Source organism: Centropristis striata, chromosome 11, assembly GCF_030273125.1.
Source record: "Centropristis striata isolate RG_2023a ecotype Rhode Island chromosome 11, C.striata_1.0, whole genome shotgun sequence".
In the NCBI taxonomy this organism is placed as follows: Eukaryota; Metazoa; Chordata; class Actinopteri; order Perciformes; family Serranidae; genus Centropristis; species Centropristis striata.
In genome coordinates, this window is record NC_081527.1 from 18,354,803 (window position 1) to 18,368,358 (window position 13,556).

Genomic DNA, 13,556 nt, shown 5'->3' on the forward strand with positions numbered 1-13,556 from the left:
CCACATCTGTTGCTGCCAGAGATCAAAGCAAAGAAAGCAGTTAGGCAAAGGTTTAAGTGGTAGAACGCTTCTAATGGCAAAGCAGAAACAAAAGGAAGCACATTAAAGCCAGCGGTGTGGTTTTAAAAACCTCAAAGTAAAAGGAAGTGATTTGGCATAACAAATCTGAGTCAGCTGCAGTTGAAACAACACCTCGAGGTCAGACAGTTTGTTGTTTAACATTTCACCCGACTGGGCGACGTAAAATTCATGTTGCTTCTGGCAAGCGGGAATGCACAGCTTTGCATACTTTGAGATAAGTGATATGCGCCAGACAAGGTCACTTGAAATCAACTCTGTAAAAATAACTCCTCCACATGCAGGAGGATGTATGAAAACGACTGGTGTTCTTAAGAGGTACAGGATGTGGAACTGATTAACACAGAGCAGCTACACTGATTACACCAGCTGAAAAACAAAAGGCAGGTACGGTTCACTGGTTATTCTCTAATAGACGTTCACTGCGTTTTGTGTGAGGACTACAAAACCAAACTTGCTCTCGTCTAATTTGGTTGAATTAATAAGCCATGTCCACATCTATTTGATTGTGTGCAAGCGGTGGCTCTGTGAATTACAAGTCCCACAGTAATAGAGAGGGGAAAGGAAAGGGAAGGGCAGGTGAAGGCTAAAAGGCACGACTTCCATCATACGGATTCAACGCACACATGACGGCTGGACAGATCGTTACCGCACCGCCACATACAGTACACACACACACACGTCAATCCCATCTTCATCCTGCCACGTGTCCCAAGAGTGCAGATAAAGTCCCTAGAGGCAGTTTTTGGAGGCATTCTTCATTTGAGGCCAAGCCCAATCTGACCTACAGTACTTTACAGGTCACATGCCTGATAGCAGACAGGTGCTGCATGGATTTGGCATTTCCATGAGCTTTTGACCTTGACTTGGCTTAGGAACAGACAGATAGTGTTACAGAATGCGCTTATTGTTTACTTCTTAGCCTGCAAGCCACACAACTTATCCTCTATAGACCTGTAGGGGCCTGAAGCATTCTGCGTGTGTACAGTGAGCAAACAAATAAATAAGGGTATAAATGATTTATTTTCCCCTCTGGTAAAATATTGTACAATGAACTTTTTTTTTAAAGCTATTGTACTTTGAGATAGATTGCACAATTCGCAATCTAATTACGCCTCTGCAACAATGCTGAGTTTGAATAAAAACAAATAAATAAAGAGGCAGTTTAGTTTTAGCTCCAAAATTAGCATTTTATTTGGATGGTTGGGGTCAGAGATGTATAATTTGTTTTCCAGTACACATGGTTATCCTCAAGGCTTAAGTCCAAAACCTTTTCCAGTCTTAAAGCTGATTCAGTAATTAGTGCCTAGCATGTCATCCCACCCCACCCACCCCCTTTTTGGTACAAATTCAACAGTTGTGCTGACAAGATCACTACTTTTCCATTTTTATCAGTGTTTTTTTCACGTTTTTATACAAAAACTCTCTTAACTTCTACACATTTAATGTCACCCAGATTTTTATTTTTTTTTCACTTTGTAAATAAATTTGGGAAACAACATTTTTCATTTTTGTTGTCATGAAAAGATAAAAACATGCAAAAAACTTGAATTTGCCGTCCAAATTATACATTTACAAGTTTGGAACTTTTTGCACTTCTTCATATACTACATCAAAAGAAAAAAAGATAAAGAAAAAAAAAACATTATGTACACACATCTTTTTACAGTGAAGTAAAGTTGAAAATATCAGATGATGACTAAGGCAAATGAAGTGTACATAGATTAGACCAAAACAGTTTTTTTGTTGTTTTTGTAAAATACTACATCACTTCAGAAACAAAAGAAAAAAAAATCTGCTACAAAAGTATGAGTCATAACTCCCTTTATTTGCAACCAGCTGCATAATTTTAATTTTTTAGTGAAAAAGTCTAGAAGTCTAGCGTACTGTACAGTGCTGTTCTTGTTTTTTCTTTCCATCCAAGCTAACAGATGATCCTTCATTTCTTCATCTTTGTTGTTTATTTAAATAATCTTCAACAAACAGGAGCATTGTGTAACCAAAGAAAAAAAGCATGTAGAAGCATACCAGAGTGTAACATACTTTGTTTGAAATCACTCCAAAAGTCAGTACCATTAAAGCCTTGAACATAAAACTAATCATTTAGATCCAAAAAAAATGTACAAAAAGGCACATTATATCCCAGTGCTTCTGTACTGTGAAATTCAAGTGTAACTGAGCGCATTCAACACCAACAATCCAAGTGGCGACAGTCCACCAGTGTTCCCTCCCACATCCTCCTTAACTGGACCACAGCCTATGCCTAAGCTTTCAACAAGCATATGTATGCGTAGACTACAACAATAAGCCTAGGTTGGTTGTTTTTGAAAAAATTTCTGAATCAATGTTTATTTTTTGTTTCTTTTCTGTCACAGTTCCCTCACTCTCTCAGGGAATATCAGAAGCTGTCCATGTCCATCAACAGGAAATCTTTCCTTTTCTTCAATTTTTTTTTCTTTTCATATTTTCATCCATCACCGGGTGGCTGTGTGTCCTAGTCATCACTTCCACCGTACATGTCTGCCAGTTTTCTGAAGCGAGGGCCCCAGTCGTTGAGGTAATCGTAGTCCTGGTCGCCCCCGCTGCTGGAGGAGTTGAGGGAGCTTAGGGAGCCAGCTGTGGAGCCGCTGCCCTCATAGTCGAACACTAGCAGGGAGTCGTAGGGAGGAGCGGTTGGGTCGTTGTCTGCTGCCTTAAGTCCCTGCACAGGAGCAAATAAAACCATGGTTAGATGAGAAGAATAAGCCACGTCTGCACGACAACACTGTCTGCAATAAGGAGGGAGCCACATTGACACAACCCCCTTCCCTCCCCCCCCCACTGCTGCACACAAACACACTAATCTATCTTAAAACCAGGCAGTGGATCTACCTCCACTTGTTCAGGAAATCTGATTAATAAGGCTCCAGTGTTTTTGTGAGTTTCTCTGTGTTTGGGCTGGAACTCTCCTGATGTTTCTGGGATGTCGGATTAACAGCCGTTTGATCAAAAGCCAAGATTGAGAATGTCCAGCAGCCTCAGATGACTGAAATCATCTCCCCTCCCCCCACTAGCACCACTCGCTCTCTTCACAACTCCAGTGCTGATACTTTGTCTTTTCATCGAGATAGCAACATCTTTAATAGATTGTATTTATCAGAGTCCTGCCTAAACAGCAGCAGTATGCACTGAGCTCTGCTGAGGCAGAGATGAGAGATGTGTTATCTTGAGGCTCGTGCTGCTGGTGGGGGTGGCTCTATTTTGAAGATTGTTCTCGACATTCCCAGAAATCCTCATAACGTCACAAGAGGTCCTTATGGATTGTCATTGATTTCCAGCCCCATTCCCTAACGGGACTCAGGAGACTTGATGGATTGCTAATCTAGGAGTTGAGATGTGCTTTGGCCATGAAGCACTTTGGATCTGAGCCTGGTTTCTCCCTCTTATCACCACAGCTGAGGTAACCCAACAAATAATAAATGAATTAACAGAAGTGGAGCAACATAACAGTGAAAAAAAACTAGACCTCAGCTCATTGGGAACTTGTCAAAGATTTATAGTTTCCTCTATGCTGCCATTATAGCGCTGAAATGCTCTCAAATAAAAAGATGGATTGAATTAAAGTGCCTGGGCACTTAGCGATTATTTTCCACTTGTTAGCTTTCGTTAAGTATTTGCTCAGGGCTGTGGTGCTGATAATTTCGTGGGAAATATGACAGATGGATCGTTCATTACAATTACAACCATAATCGCTCTGCTGGTTATAGCCCCCTCCATCTAAGACCAAAAACCCACTGGCAGTTTCATAAGGTTAGTCAATCACAGTCTCGTAATTTCATAATAACTGAGTCATCCACTGTGCTGGAGACAATCACGACTCTCAGTGAAGTGGTGAACTCACTTTTGGGAGTCACTCTGTCCCACAGATAACAAAAGAGCTGTGTAATAAAACCCACTGGTATTTCTATTCAGAGACCAACCTTGCCAGGGCAGAAACGCGGCACTATGCAAAAAAACAATGAACGCAATCTCTTCAGCTTTTGTCTGCCTCTGTGGAACTGTGTCCACCTGTGACCAACAGAGGTCGTGTCAAGTTGGTCCTGATGTATTTAATGTCACCCGCCCCCCACAACAACCTTTGAGAGAACTGACTAATAGTCAGACTGTGGGGTTAAAGTCCTTATGCTAAAACCTCTACCTAATTTTTTTTGTCCCTCTAATGTAATTAAGAGGCACAGGCTCCTGGGGCGTGTGCGCACTGCAGGATGGAGATCAGACCCCCCTCCCCTCCCTCACCCCTCTCTGTCTCCCTGCTCCTCTGGCGGCTAGCCCTTATCAGTTAGGTCAGATTCCAGCTCCATGTGAGCGCTGGAGCTACCATGACTGAGCTTTAGCGACAGTCAAATCTGGGACTAAAAACAGATCAACGTTGCCTGGTTGCGGCAGGCATTTTCTGGGTCAGCATGCTCAGACTTGAAATATCTCAAAGGTCTTGTGAGAACATTAAAATAACGTGTCTGATGAAGGCTGGTGTGCACTGTCAGGCTGTTCCTTATTGAGCGGTGCAAAACATTACATTTCGACACGATATTGGCCGTTACGACAAATGTATTATGCGTATTCATGATACACGGCGGAGGGTGAAAATGAGTGGTGCCTGGATAAAGGGATCTGTGAGATAGATGGTCGGGGGAGCAGAGCTGAAAGAGCAAGTTCTAATCTAAAAACATGGGCGCCATCCAAAAACTAGGAGAGAACTCCATTTGTAATGCTGTGAAACTCTGTCTGTTGGAGCTTGTGAAAAATACATGACTGCTCTTTTCATTTTACATTCTCCCTTCATGCTGGAGTCAATGATGGCCTCAGGCAAACGAGGGCACTCTGAGCAGTGCACTCCGATAGAAAGCCAATGTATCGCTTCTCTCATCTCCTATTTCTATGCTGACACATCTATAACTCTACTTTGGAGGAAAGTGAGGAAAAAAAACAATCGTATCTAAGTGAGTTAGCATCATGTACTTTGGGGCTTTATATATATGTTCAAGTATGATGAGAAAAGTTTCTACATTTGGCGGGGAAAAGATGAAAACTATTCAAATAATAATTGATTCGATTTGAAGTCTTTTTCTCCCTCAAAGGCGATACACAACTGTTTGAGTTATATAAACCAAATTGTTTATTTAGACACAAATTTCTTATAAGAAAGTCATTCAGCTTGAAAATGATATTCAGGCTTTGTAATAGCACTGGTCCTTTCACTTAAGCTATTTTCCGGGGATTCCATTTTACCATGCAACAAAACGATCTCAATTTTTCAATAAGTCCGCTTTTAGCTTTTTACCTCATTGATGAAGTCTCCGATGTCTCCGGGGTGGGGTGCTGCTGACCTCATGGGATACTGTGGCTCAGGGTGGAGGGGTCTCTCGTCTAGACGGCGGATTCCCACCGGCTTGATGGCATCAGGCTCTATCGTGTCCGGCTGCTGGAGCTGACTCAGGTCGTAATCCTGGGGAACACAGACAGATGGGAGTTAGCTAAGCGGCGCAAGGAGACCCCAAACGGAGCGTGATTATCTAGAAAAGGCAAACACGTCTTGTGCTGCGCAGAGGAAGAGAAGTTCAACTGAGTGGAGGGAAGATTTTAAAGTTCGAATGTAGCGGGAAGAGTTAAGTACACAAGGGAAACTTTAAATCTTCTTGTCTGTGAAGCACAAGCCCAGGGACAATTTGACACATTAAAAGAGCCAGCACTTAGGGGGTCCAAGCTGAGGACCACATCATACGCTGCAGAGTGTTTGTACTTGTGCGGTGTGCTGCAGGAAGGATGTGCAGGCGACTGTTTTGCTCTAATCAATGCCCAGACACGGGATGGTGGATATGCATAAGCCATTGCTAATCCTATTAACATTACCAAGGCAACCTGAATGGCTCGCAGTTTGTGCAAAGTCATGGGCAGGGAAGAAGGAGGAGAAAGAGTGAAGAGAAAAAAAAAGGAGTAAGGAGAGAGAGAGAGAGAGAGGCTGCGGTGAAGAGCGGCGCTGAGCTCAATGACTGGATGGTATCACGGTGACAGCAGATATGATAGAGAAATGCCATTTGAGAATCAGGGTGTGTGCCTAATAAGCGTGCATGATGGATTGTCCCTCTTTAGAAGATTTTCGGTAATCCATCCATCTCTAATATCCCCCTTCAAAATTGTCTTTGCTCAGTTGCACATGTACCTACACACACAGACGCTTGCACGCTCACTCCCAGGGAAAAAAAAAAAAAAACAGGCTGCAGACGCTCCAATGTAAAAATAAACATGAGAATAAATATAAACCCTGTGATGATGCACAAACAACCCAGATATACAAACACAATGAAGCACGCGGGCACTTGACAAACACCTACTCAACTCCACACTAATAAGTATCATCTCAAACCTAAAACAAACACATTGATTATTCATGTGTAATTTGATTTCATGGGAAATGACAGTAAACCCTGAGGCTAGCCGGGGAAGAACAATGGTCACCACACATCGCGCAATAATGCCATCCATCATCTTTGGTCCATTTCAGTCTGACTCCTGTTTGACCTTCTCTGAGGTCACACACCGGAGGGGTCAGGAGTCGGTGACAGGAATTGGAACATAGACGTATAATGGCTGAACTCAGCAGGAAGGTCTAATAACATACCAGCCCCCCTTCAGGGAATTGACTCCTCACACTTACATTGGCCTGTTGAAATGGCTGCTCCTGGCACTCATGACCCACATTCAAACACGGGAGACTGAACAATACTACGCCTTATACACTTAATCTGTCATGAAACATCGCTGAGCAAGCTAAAACTAAACTAGGTTTATTGATTTCATAGTTTTTGCCACAATAACTAGTGGTAATCAACCAGTGTACACACTTGATTCATTCTGGAATCTGGGAAAGCAGCAACATCACCAAAAATATTTTAAATGGGGCAAAAAACACAAGCAGACAGACGATGATACAGGATCCATCACAGTTTATAGAGACTTACAGGTACAAGTCTGACCTTCGTACACAGAGGAGTTATGAGCACACGCAAGGATGGATCATTACTAACGTTTTGTGTGTGCTCACTATGGCCCCATTATGGCCAAAATTATATGAAATTCTAAGTCTACTAACAATCTAACTAATTGATTCATTGACTTAATTGACGGATCAGTAAAATTGAGTTTCTCCATAAAGAACCATGCAAAAGCACCATTTGGAATCACGTGTCACCAGAGATGTGCCCATAAGTCATTAAGAATGATAAAAGCATGAAAATCAACTAATCAACTAAAGCAATCTCAGTCGACTAAGACCAACACGACCAGTTTGATAAGAAGATAGTCTGCCCTCTCTTAATCAATTCGTCGTAGAAGCTGCAAAAAACCGGATTATCCTGAGATAATATCTGCTATGTTATAGTTCGTCTGCATGTTAAGCTTGTTTTGTCTCTGGTGACAAAAACAGCAGCATTTATACAATCTGCATAAACGGGTCGGATTTGTTTTGTTTCACTTACTGCATTGGCTTGAAAAACAAATCAAAATATTTTTCTAAGCATGCCTCCAAAGCCATACTGGTTAATGTGCATCAAATCATTCTGAGGTCATTTGAAGAAGCGGGTGACTCATCCCTGTCCCACATTTTATTTTGTCACCTGCGGACCTTTCCACAAAAACTTGATTTGCTATTATTTCGGCATTATTTTTTCCATGTCCAGGGAGCGCGGCCAGATCAGCTGTCTGCATTTGATGAAATGAGTGCTTCACAAACCAATACAAGCCAGGGCAATGGCAGCAGCAACTAAAATCATATACTCTGAGTGCGCCCAATGGTCTGACACTTCAATTTCCTCCACAGCGGGAGATAGGGAGAACAGAGGTGGGCATTATAAAGACCACATCGCTGGGAAAGTTAGGACCATTTTTTACCCAACACTGACTCTCTCGATTCCGCAGACAAGACCATTTTCTCCTGGCGCCCTGCCTTCCTCTGTGCCACTCAAAATGGAAGCTTGTTTTCCCTCAATAAATTGCTGCACCCGCTCGTTTGTGTTTGAGGGATGTTATATCATGCCACAGTTTCCTCTTTAACATGTTCTGGTCCACAAGTTTAGGTGTGAAAATGAGGATGTGAATACACTGCACACCCTCCTGCTTAATCACTAGCTGATGTGTAATGGCTTTCCAGTCATATTGTTACCCTTAGACAGAGCTTCATTATTGTGCCACAGCAGATGTCTATCTCCAAATGACATCAGCTTACCAATTACAAGTCTCCGAGGCTAATTTGGCAATGTGCTGGGTCAGACAGGGGTCTCCTGCTCATATCTGCTTTACCTAAGCCACCACATCACTTCAGCCAGCAGCAAGAAAATAGCCCATTTGGTATATTACTGCCTTTTTTATAAAATGATTCCGTTCTGCTAACAAGGGGTCATTAGGACAATTGAGTTTGTGTCTGTGTGTGCCTGATCAGTGCAGGGGGATAAAGAGATGTGACTTTATTGATGCTGCTGGCAATGTATTTCTATTGTGTGTGTGTGTGTGTGTGTGTGTGTGTGTGTGTGTGTGTGCGCGCGTGTGTGTGCGCGCACGTGCATGCATGCGTGTGCAGCAATAACCATTTCCAGTTGAGGAAACAGTTCCAATATTTCCAGAACTGATAGGATCAAAATGTGTTTGTCTTATTGATTCCACATTTCCATATACAGCTCATTTTTTTCTAAGGAGAAGGGTACAATTTCCAGTTCGCGGTGAAAACGGTCCTACTGCTCATTTTGACCGAGAAGTGCATCTTGGAGCAGCATAATAAGAAGGTCTGACAGTAGAAAGAATACATTGTAGATGCATGTATGCGAGCAGAAAGGGTCTAGGTGGTCCCCCTTGTCCTGCTGTAGCTATACAGAAACTGCTACTGTGCTGCATACTGTAGATGTGACCTGAATTTTTCTCACTAAAACGGACCACACACTCGCTTTATGTCACCCTTTGAAAAAACACTGCACAGCTTCATGGTATGTAGGGCTGGAGTGTTGTTTGACATTTTTCGAAATACCAGCACTAAATGTCTCTACTACTGATACCTACGAGAAATATAAAAAATAAAAAAAATGTCTGATTCAAATTTTGTTGAAACCCAAATTGGTGCTCAAATGTATGAGACATCTTATTTTGAAGCAACGGGATGTGAGGAGACAAAGCAGCACAGGACTTTTCAATTAAAAATAACCAAAACCTAATTTATTTAAAACATTTTGTTAACACAGACACCATTTTTTTGCTAACCTGAAGTGCTAGTTATCAGTCTAGATTGTTTTGGTGCGAGTTGCCAAGGGTTGGAGTTTTGGCAGCGGACATGTCTGCCTTCTTTCCAATATAATGGAACTACATGGCACTTTGCTTGTAGTGGTCAAAGTATAAAAAAATATATCCGAAAAAATTTCCACCCGGCTACATTAAACTGCTCTCTAGACAGAGAGCAGTTGTAGAGAGCAGTTTAATGTATGAACTGAAAAGAAACTCTTGACTGTTTCAAATGTGTTTTTCAACTGAAGTGCCATTGTGTTTGAGAGAAGCAGACATCTCTACGGCAGACATCTCACACTAAGCAACTCACAGCGAAACAATCTATATAAACAGCATTACAGTTAAGAGGAAAAGTATGATTCTGGGGTGAACGGTCCCTTTAAGGAGTCTCCACTTGTGTTTACTGCATTGTTCTTACCTGATCCTCCTCTCCTCCACCTTCTTCATCATACTTGAGAATGTTGTCTCTCACATCGTCCTCTGGGTCGATGAGGAGCTGTTTGGCCTGGCGTTCTTTGTCACGGCGCTTCATCCACACCACAAACATCAGCACGAGAACTGACGGACAGACAGACAGAGAGAGAGAGAGAGAGAGAGAGAGAGATCTCATATTACAAAACATGATAACTTACATGTTTTCAGACAAATGTAATCGGATCCGATGTTTTAGAGCTTGGATGGGGGCCTGATCGAGGCTATTTTTTGGTAATCCTACAGTAATCTAGCGGTATCTCGGATAACGTTTAGCTGCCTTTATAATCCCTGTGTGCGTTCATGTGATGTGCGGTTCGAGAGAGGCACTGAGACACTCACTGAGGAGGATGATGATGCAGAGGAGGATGGAGATGATGGCGCCAGTGCCCAGGCCGGCGGCCATGATTTGTTGCTGGTCAGTGCAGTCTCCGTTGATGTCGCACTGGCACACTTTAATCCGGAGATAGGAAGTGTTGGACATGGGCAGGTTGCCTGAATCTGTGATTATGATAGGGATCTCGTAGATACCGCTTTCAAGGAAGCCAATCTTCAGGCTCACCTGAGCATAGTCACCTGAGAGATGAAGAGCACAAAAGACAGTGTGAACAAGTGATTCCTGATGGCTTCTTGTCAGAGTAAATACATAAGCAGTAGTGAGACAAGAGATTAAGGTTACTCAATGTGTATATAAATAAAATAACACCATGTTTCTTTGGTAGAGGAGTCTTTCAGATGGGATTAAATCAAAACTCTGAATAGTCATTTGTGTATGCCATGTTCACAGTACGATTACACTCCTATTACGACAAATATGCGGCATAAATTCCTACCTGGAAGTTGCATCAGCATATCTAATCCAAAACATGGTCGGGATTTAGATTTGGAGCTTATAAATCTACTGAATACCTTTTGATAATGCTGCTTAGGCTAAATTCCCAGCTGCAATAATCCAAATGCCATTATCCTATTAAGATATATTCACTGCTGTTCAACTCACACTAATAGCTAAACACAATAAATTACTTCCTACTGCTCGTGTTTTTATTCTAAATTAGCATAAACAATTAATGCCTGCATGCAAATGTTAATATAATATTAAATTGTCTGTTCCCGCTCTACCTGACCCCTCTGCAGTTTACTATTTACACGTTTCCAAACTGTTGTTCAGAAGAACCACAGATCAAAGTCTTAAGCTCTTCTAAACAACAGACTGCTGGATGTTAGAACTATTTTGTTATATATCTTACAGTTTTATTTGTAATTATTTAATGCACCTAATTGAGAAATACTGATCTTCTCTTCTTGTATACCTTGAATGTGTAAAGTGAATGTTGTTTTTCTTGTATGCCTCCACCAGAATGAAGATTTCAAAAACTGAGAAAATTCTTGATGAAATGAACTAAATGAAACATGCTCAAAACATCTGTTTACAATCCGTCATACAACCCATGCTGTATAATCTTATTCACCCAGTCCGATGCTCAGTACTTCCCAAATGTGCATTTTTGCAAAATCCTTACTATTTCAAACATTTTTGCACAGTCTCACGCTTGCACAGGCATGCTACATGTCCGCCCCCATTTTTTCAACTCATTCTCAAATTTTGTATTCTTCATTTCCCGTGGAGGCGTGTAGGAAAAACATTTTGTTTAAGAATTTGAGGTAATATGGGGTGAGTAATTGATATACAAATGATCATTTGAAGGGATGAAGTATTCCTTTAATCATTGCCAATCGAAGATTAGTATAGAACAGTGTGTTCTGTATCTTACCGCTAAGCCTTGTGATGGTCCAGTTTCTCCTCACATCAATGGGCCGGTGGGCTAACTCGAAGGCAAATGGCCCAGCGTTGGGGTTCAGGTCTCCATCAAGTGCAGTGATGTTGATGGCATTTGGCTCTGGCTTTTCACATATCTCTGTCTCCTGAGGGAACACCTTGGGAGCGTTGTCATTGATATCCAGCAGGTAGATCTGGAGAGTACCTGTGCCACTTGCTGGAGGTATACCTGCATGGGCCAGAAAATGAGTCAGCACATACATATTTATGGGAAAAGGGGATTTTTTTCTTAAATTTACATATGGATGGGAATATATACTCTTCAAATGCCAGCTCTCATTTTGCAGTCATTATGCAGTCGACAGAGGAAAAAAGTAAAGTATGGAGTTTTTTCTTTGGGTTTCATGCTATAATAAGACACTCTAAACAGCTATTTACTCTAGTGGGAGAAGACCCATCCAAACTGCATACTGATCTGAGAATCTAATCTCAAGTGAGGAGGTAGACAGAAAGAGGGAGATATCAGAACATTTGGGTAGTGTGTGTGTGTGTGTGTGTGTGTGTGTATGTGTGTGTGTGTGTGTGTGTGTGTGTGCGCGTGCGCCTGAAGAACGTCTTCCTGACGAAGGACACGGGATGGGAATACTAAAGCAGACAAACAGAGCCCACTGTCGCTCCTCTCAGGCTCCTCTATGTATTCACTCAGCTAAGAGGCTTTTTTACCATTCAGTCCACGCTCAAAGGAGCTAGTCATCCAATCCTGACCCATTAATGCTGAGAAACCTCTTTATTGGTAGAGTTTTTAAGCCTATTGGCCTAAGCTATGCTCCGCAGAACAGGGTAAACCTGAACAGAGGTAAATCCCGCCAGTGCAGGGAAGAGGTGAATATATCCACATGCTGGATGGTTCTGGGATTGCTTGCACATTAACCTTCAGCTAAGGTGGTCAGCATTCCAGACATATCAAGCGCCTAGTACAAGGTTGACCTTCAGGCACGGAGCACATCTTTGTGACTGTAACTAAGAGTTTTTTTTTCAATAGATACGGTGCGTTTGTGAACTGGATTTAGGTGAAAAACATCACAGTTGAAGTCAGAGCATTGCCTTGTGGAAGAGTGACCTTTAAGAGGTAGGCTACATTAGACATCTGTGAGGCTTTCTTTTGAAAAGGCAGCATTATCTCCTCCTGAATGCTCTAACAATAATGGCAGAGAATAGAGTGCTTGTGTAACAGTCTGGCTAAAACACCTAGACCATGTAACCGGTGTATCACGGCAGCTCAACAAGGTATTTTTGGTAAATTCGGGACCACTTGAATGATTACATACCGCTGTCGGAAGCCAGGAATGTTGCATTGTACAAACTGTTCTTCACATAGGGCGACTCTCGGTCCAGAATGGCAATCGTTGTGATGCGACCAGTGTTAGGGTCAATCCTTAGCCAGTTGGCTGGATCTGACAGTTTAGAGTATCTGAGGGAAGAAGAAAAAAAGAGGCTTACACAGTGATTTATAATCCCTACTATTCACTTTAAGCTGCATTTCAAGTCAGGAGTTATCTGCAAGTTCTTTTTTTAAAAGTAGTGAAAAAGTTTAAAAAGGGTTCAATTTTGTCTTCTGGAGGGAAATATTGCTAGTGAATTTAGTCTCCATTTCCAGTTGTGGTATCTTTCTTCTTTTGTTTATATTTGTTTGCACAGAATAAATATTTCAGACGTCATGCATTTTACATAATTATTCCAACTTTTGAGAAAAGCCTCACAGGGGAGACCAAACTGGCGTGTTGTTATCAGTAGCTCAAACTAATTTGTAGGACAAACCGAGGAATTACAAAGCTAGCTTATTTCACATGGACTGTTTTCAGTCTGATAAACTCTTCCACGGCCAAACAACTGTGAGGCAAGGCGTTTGATGATGGGAACCGGG

At 41.9% G+C, this 13,556-nt stretch overlaps 1 protein-coding gene across 1 annotated transcript in view; it reads right to left on the bottom strand.

Moving 5' to 3' along the window:
* Nucleotides 1–1,519: 1,519 nt before the first annotated feature.
* The window catches only part of LOC131980004 (cadherin-2-like), a 61,506-nt gene continuing 49,469 nt past the window's right edge, over nucleotides 1,520–13,556 (bottom strand). The window contains exons 11-16 of the mRNA XM_059344126.1: nucleotides 12,961–13,103; nucleotides 11,628–11,861; nucleotides 10,195–10,428; nucleotides 9,800–9,939; nucleotides 5,399–5,563; nucleotides 1,520–2,779 (exon numbers count right to left, since the gene is read on the bottom strand). Of these exons, the coding sequence (XP_059200109.1) occupies nucleotides 2,573–2,779; nucleotides 5,399–5,563; nucleotides 9,800–9,939; nucleotides 10,195–10,428; nucleotides 11,628–11,861; nucleotides 12,961–13,103 (1,123 nt within the window). The 3' untranslated portion in view covers nucleotides 1,520–2,572. The remainder of the gene's footprint in view (nucleotides 2,780–5,398; nucleotides 5,564–9,799; nucleotides 9,940–10,194; nucleotides 10,429–11,627; nucleotides 11,862–12,960; nucleotides 13,104–13,556) is intronic.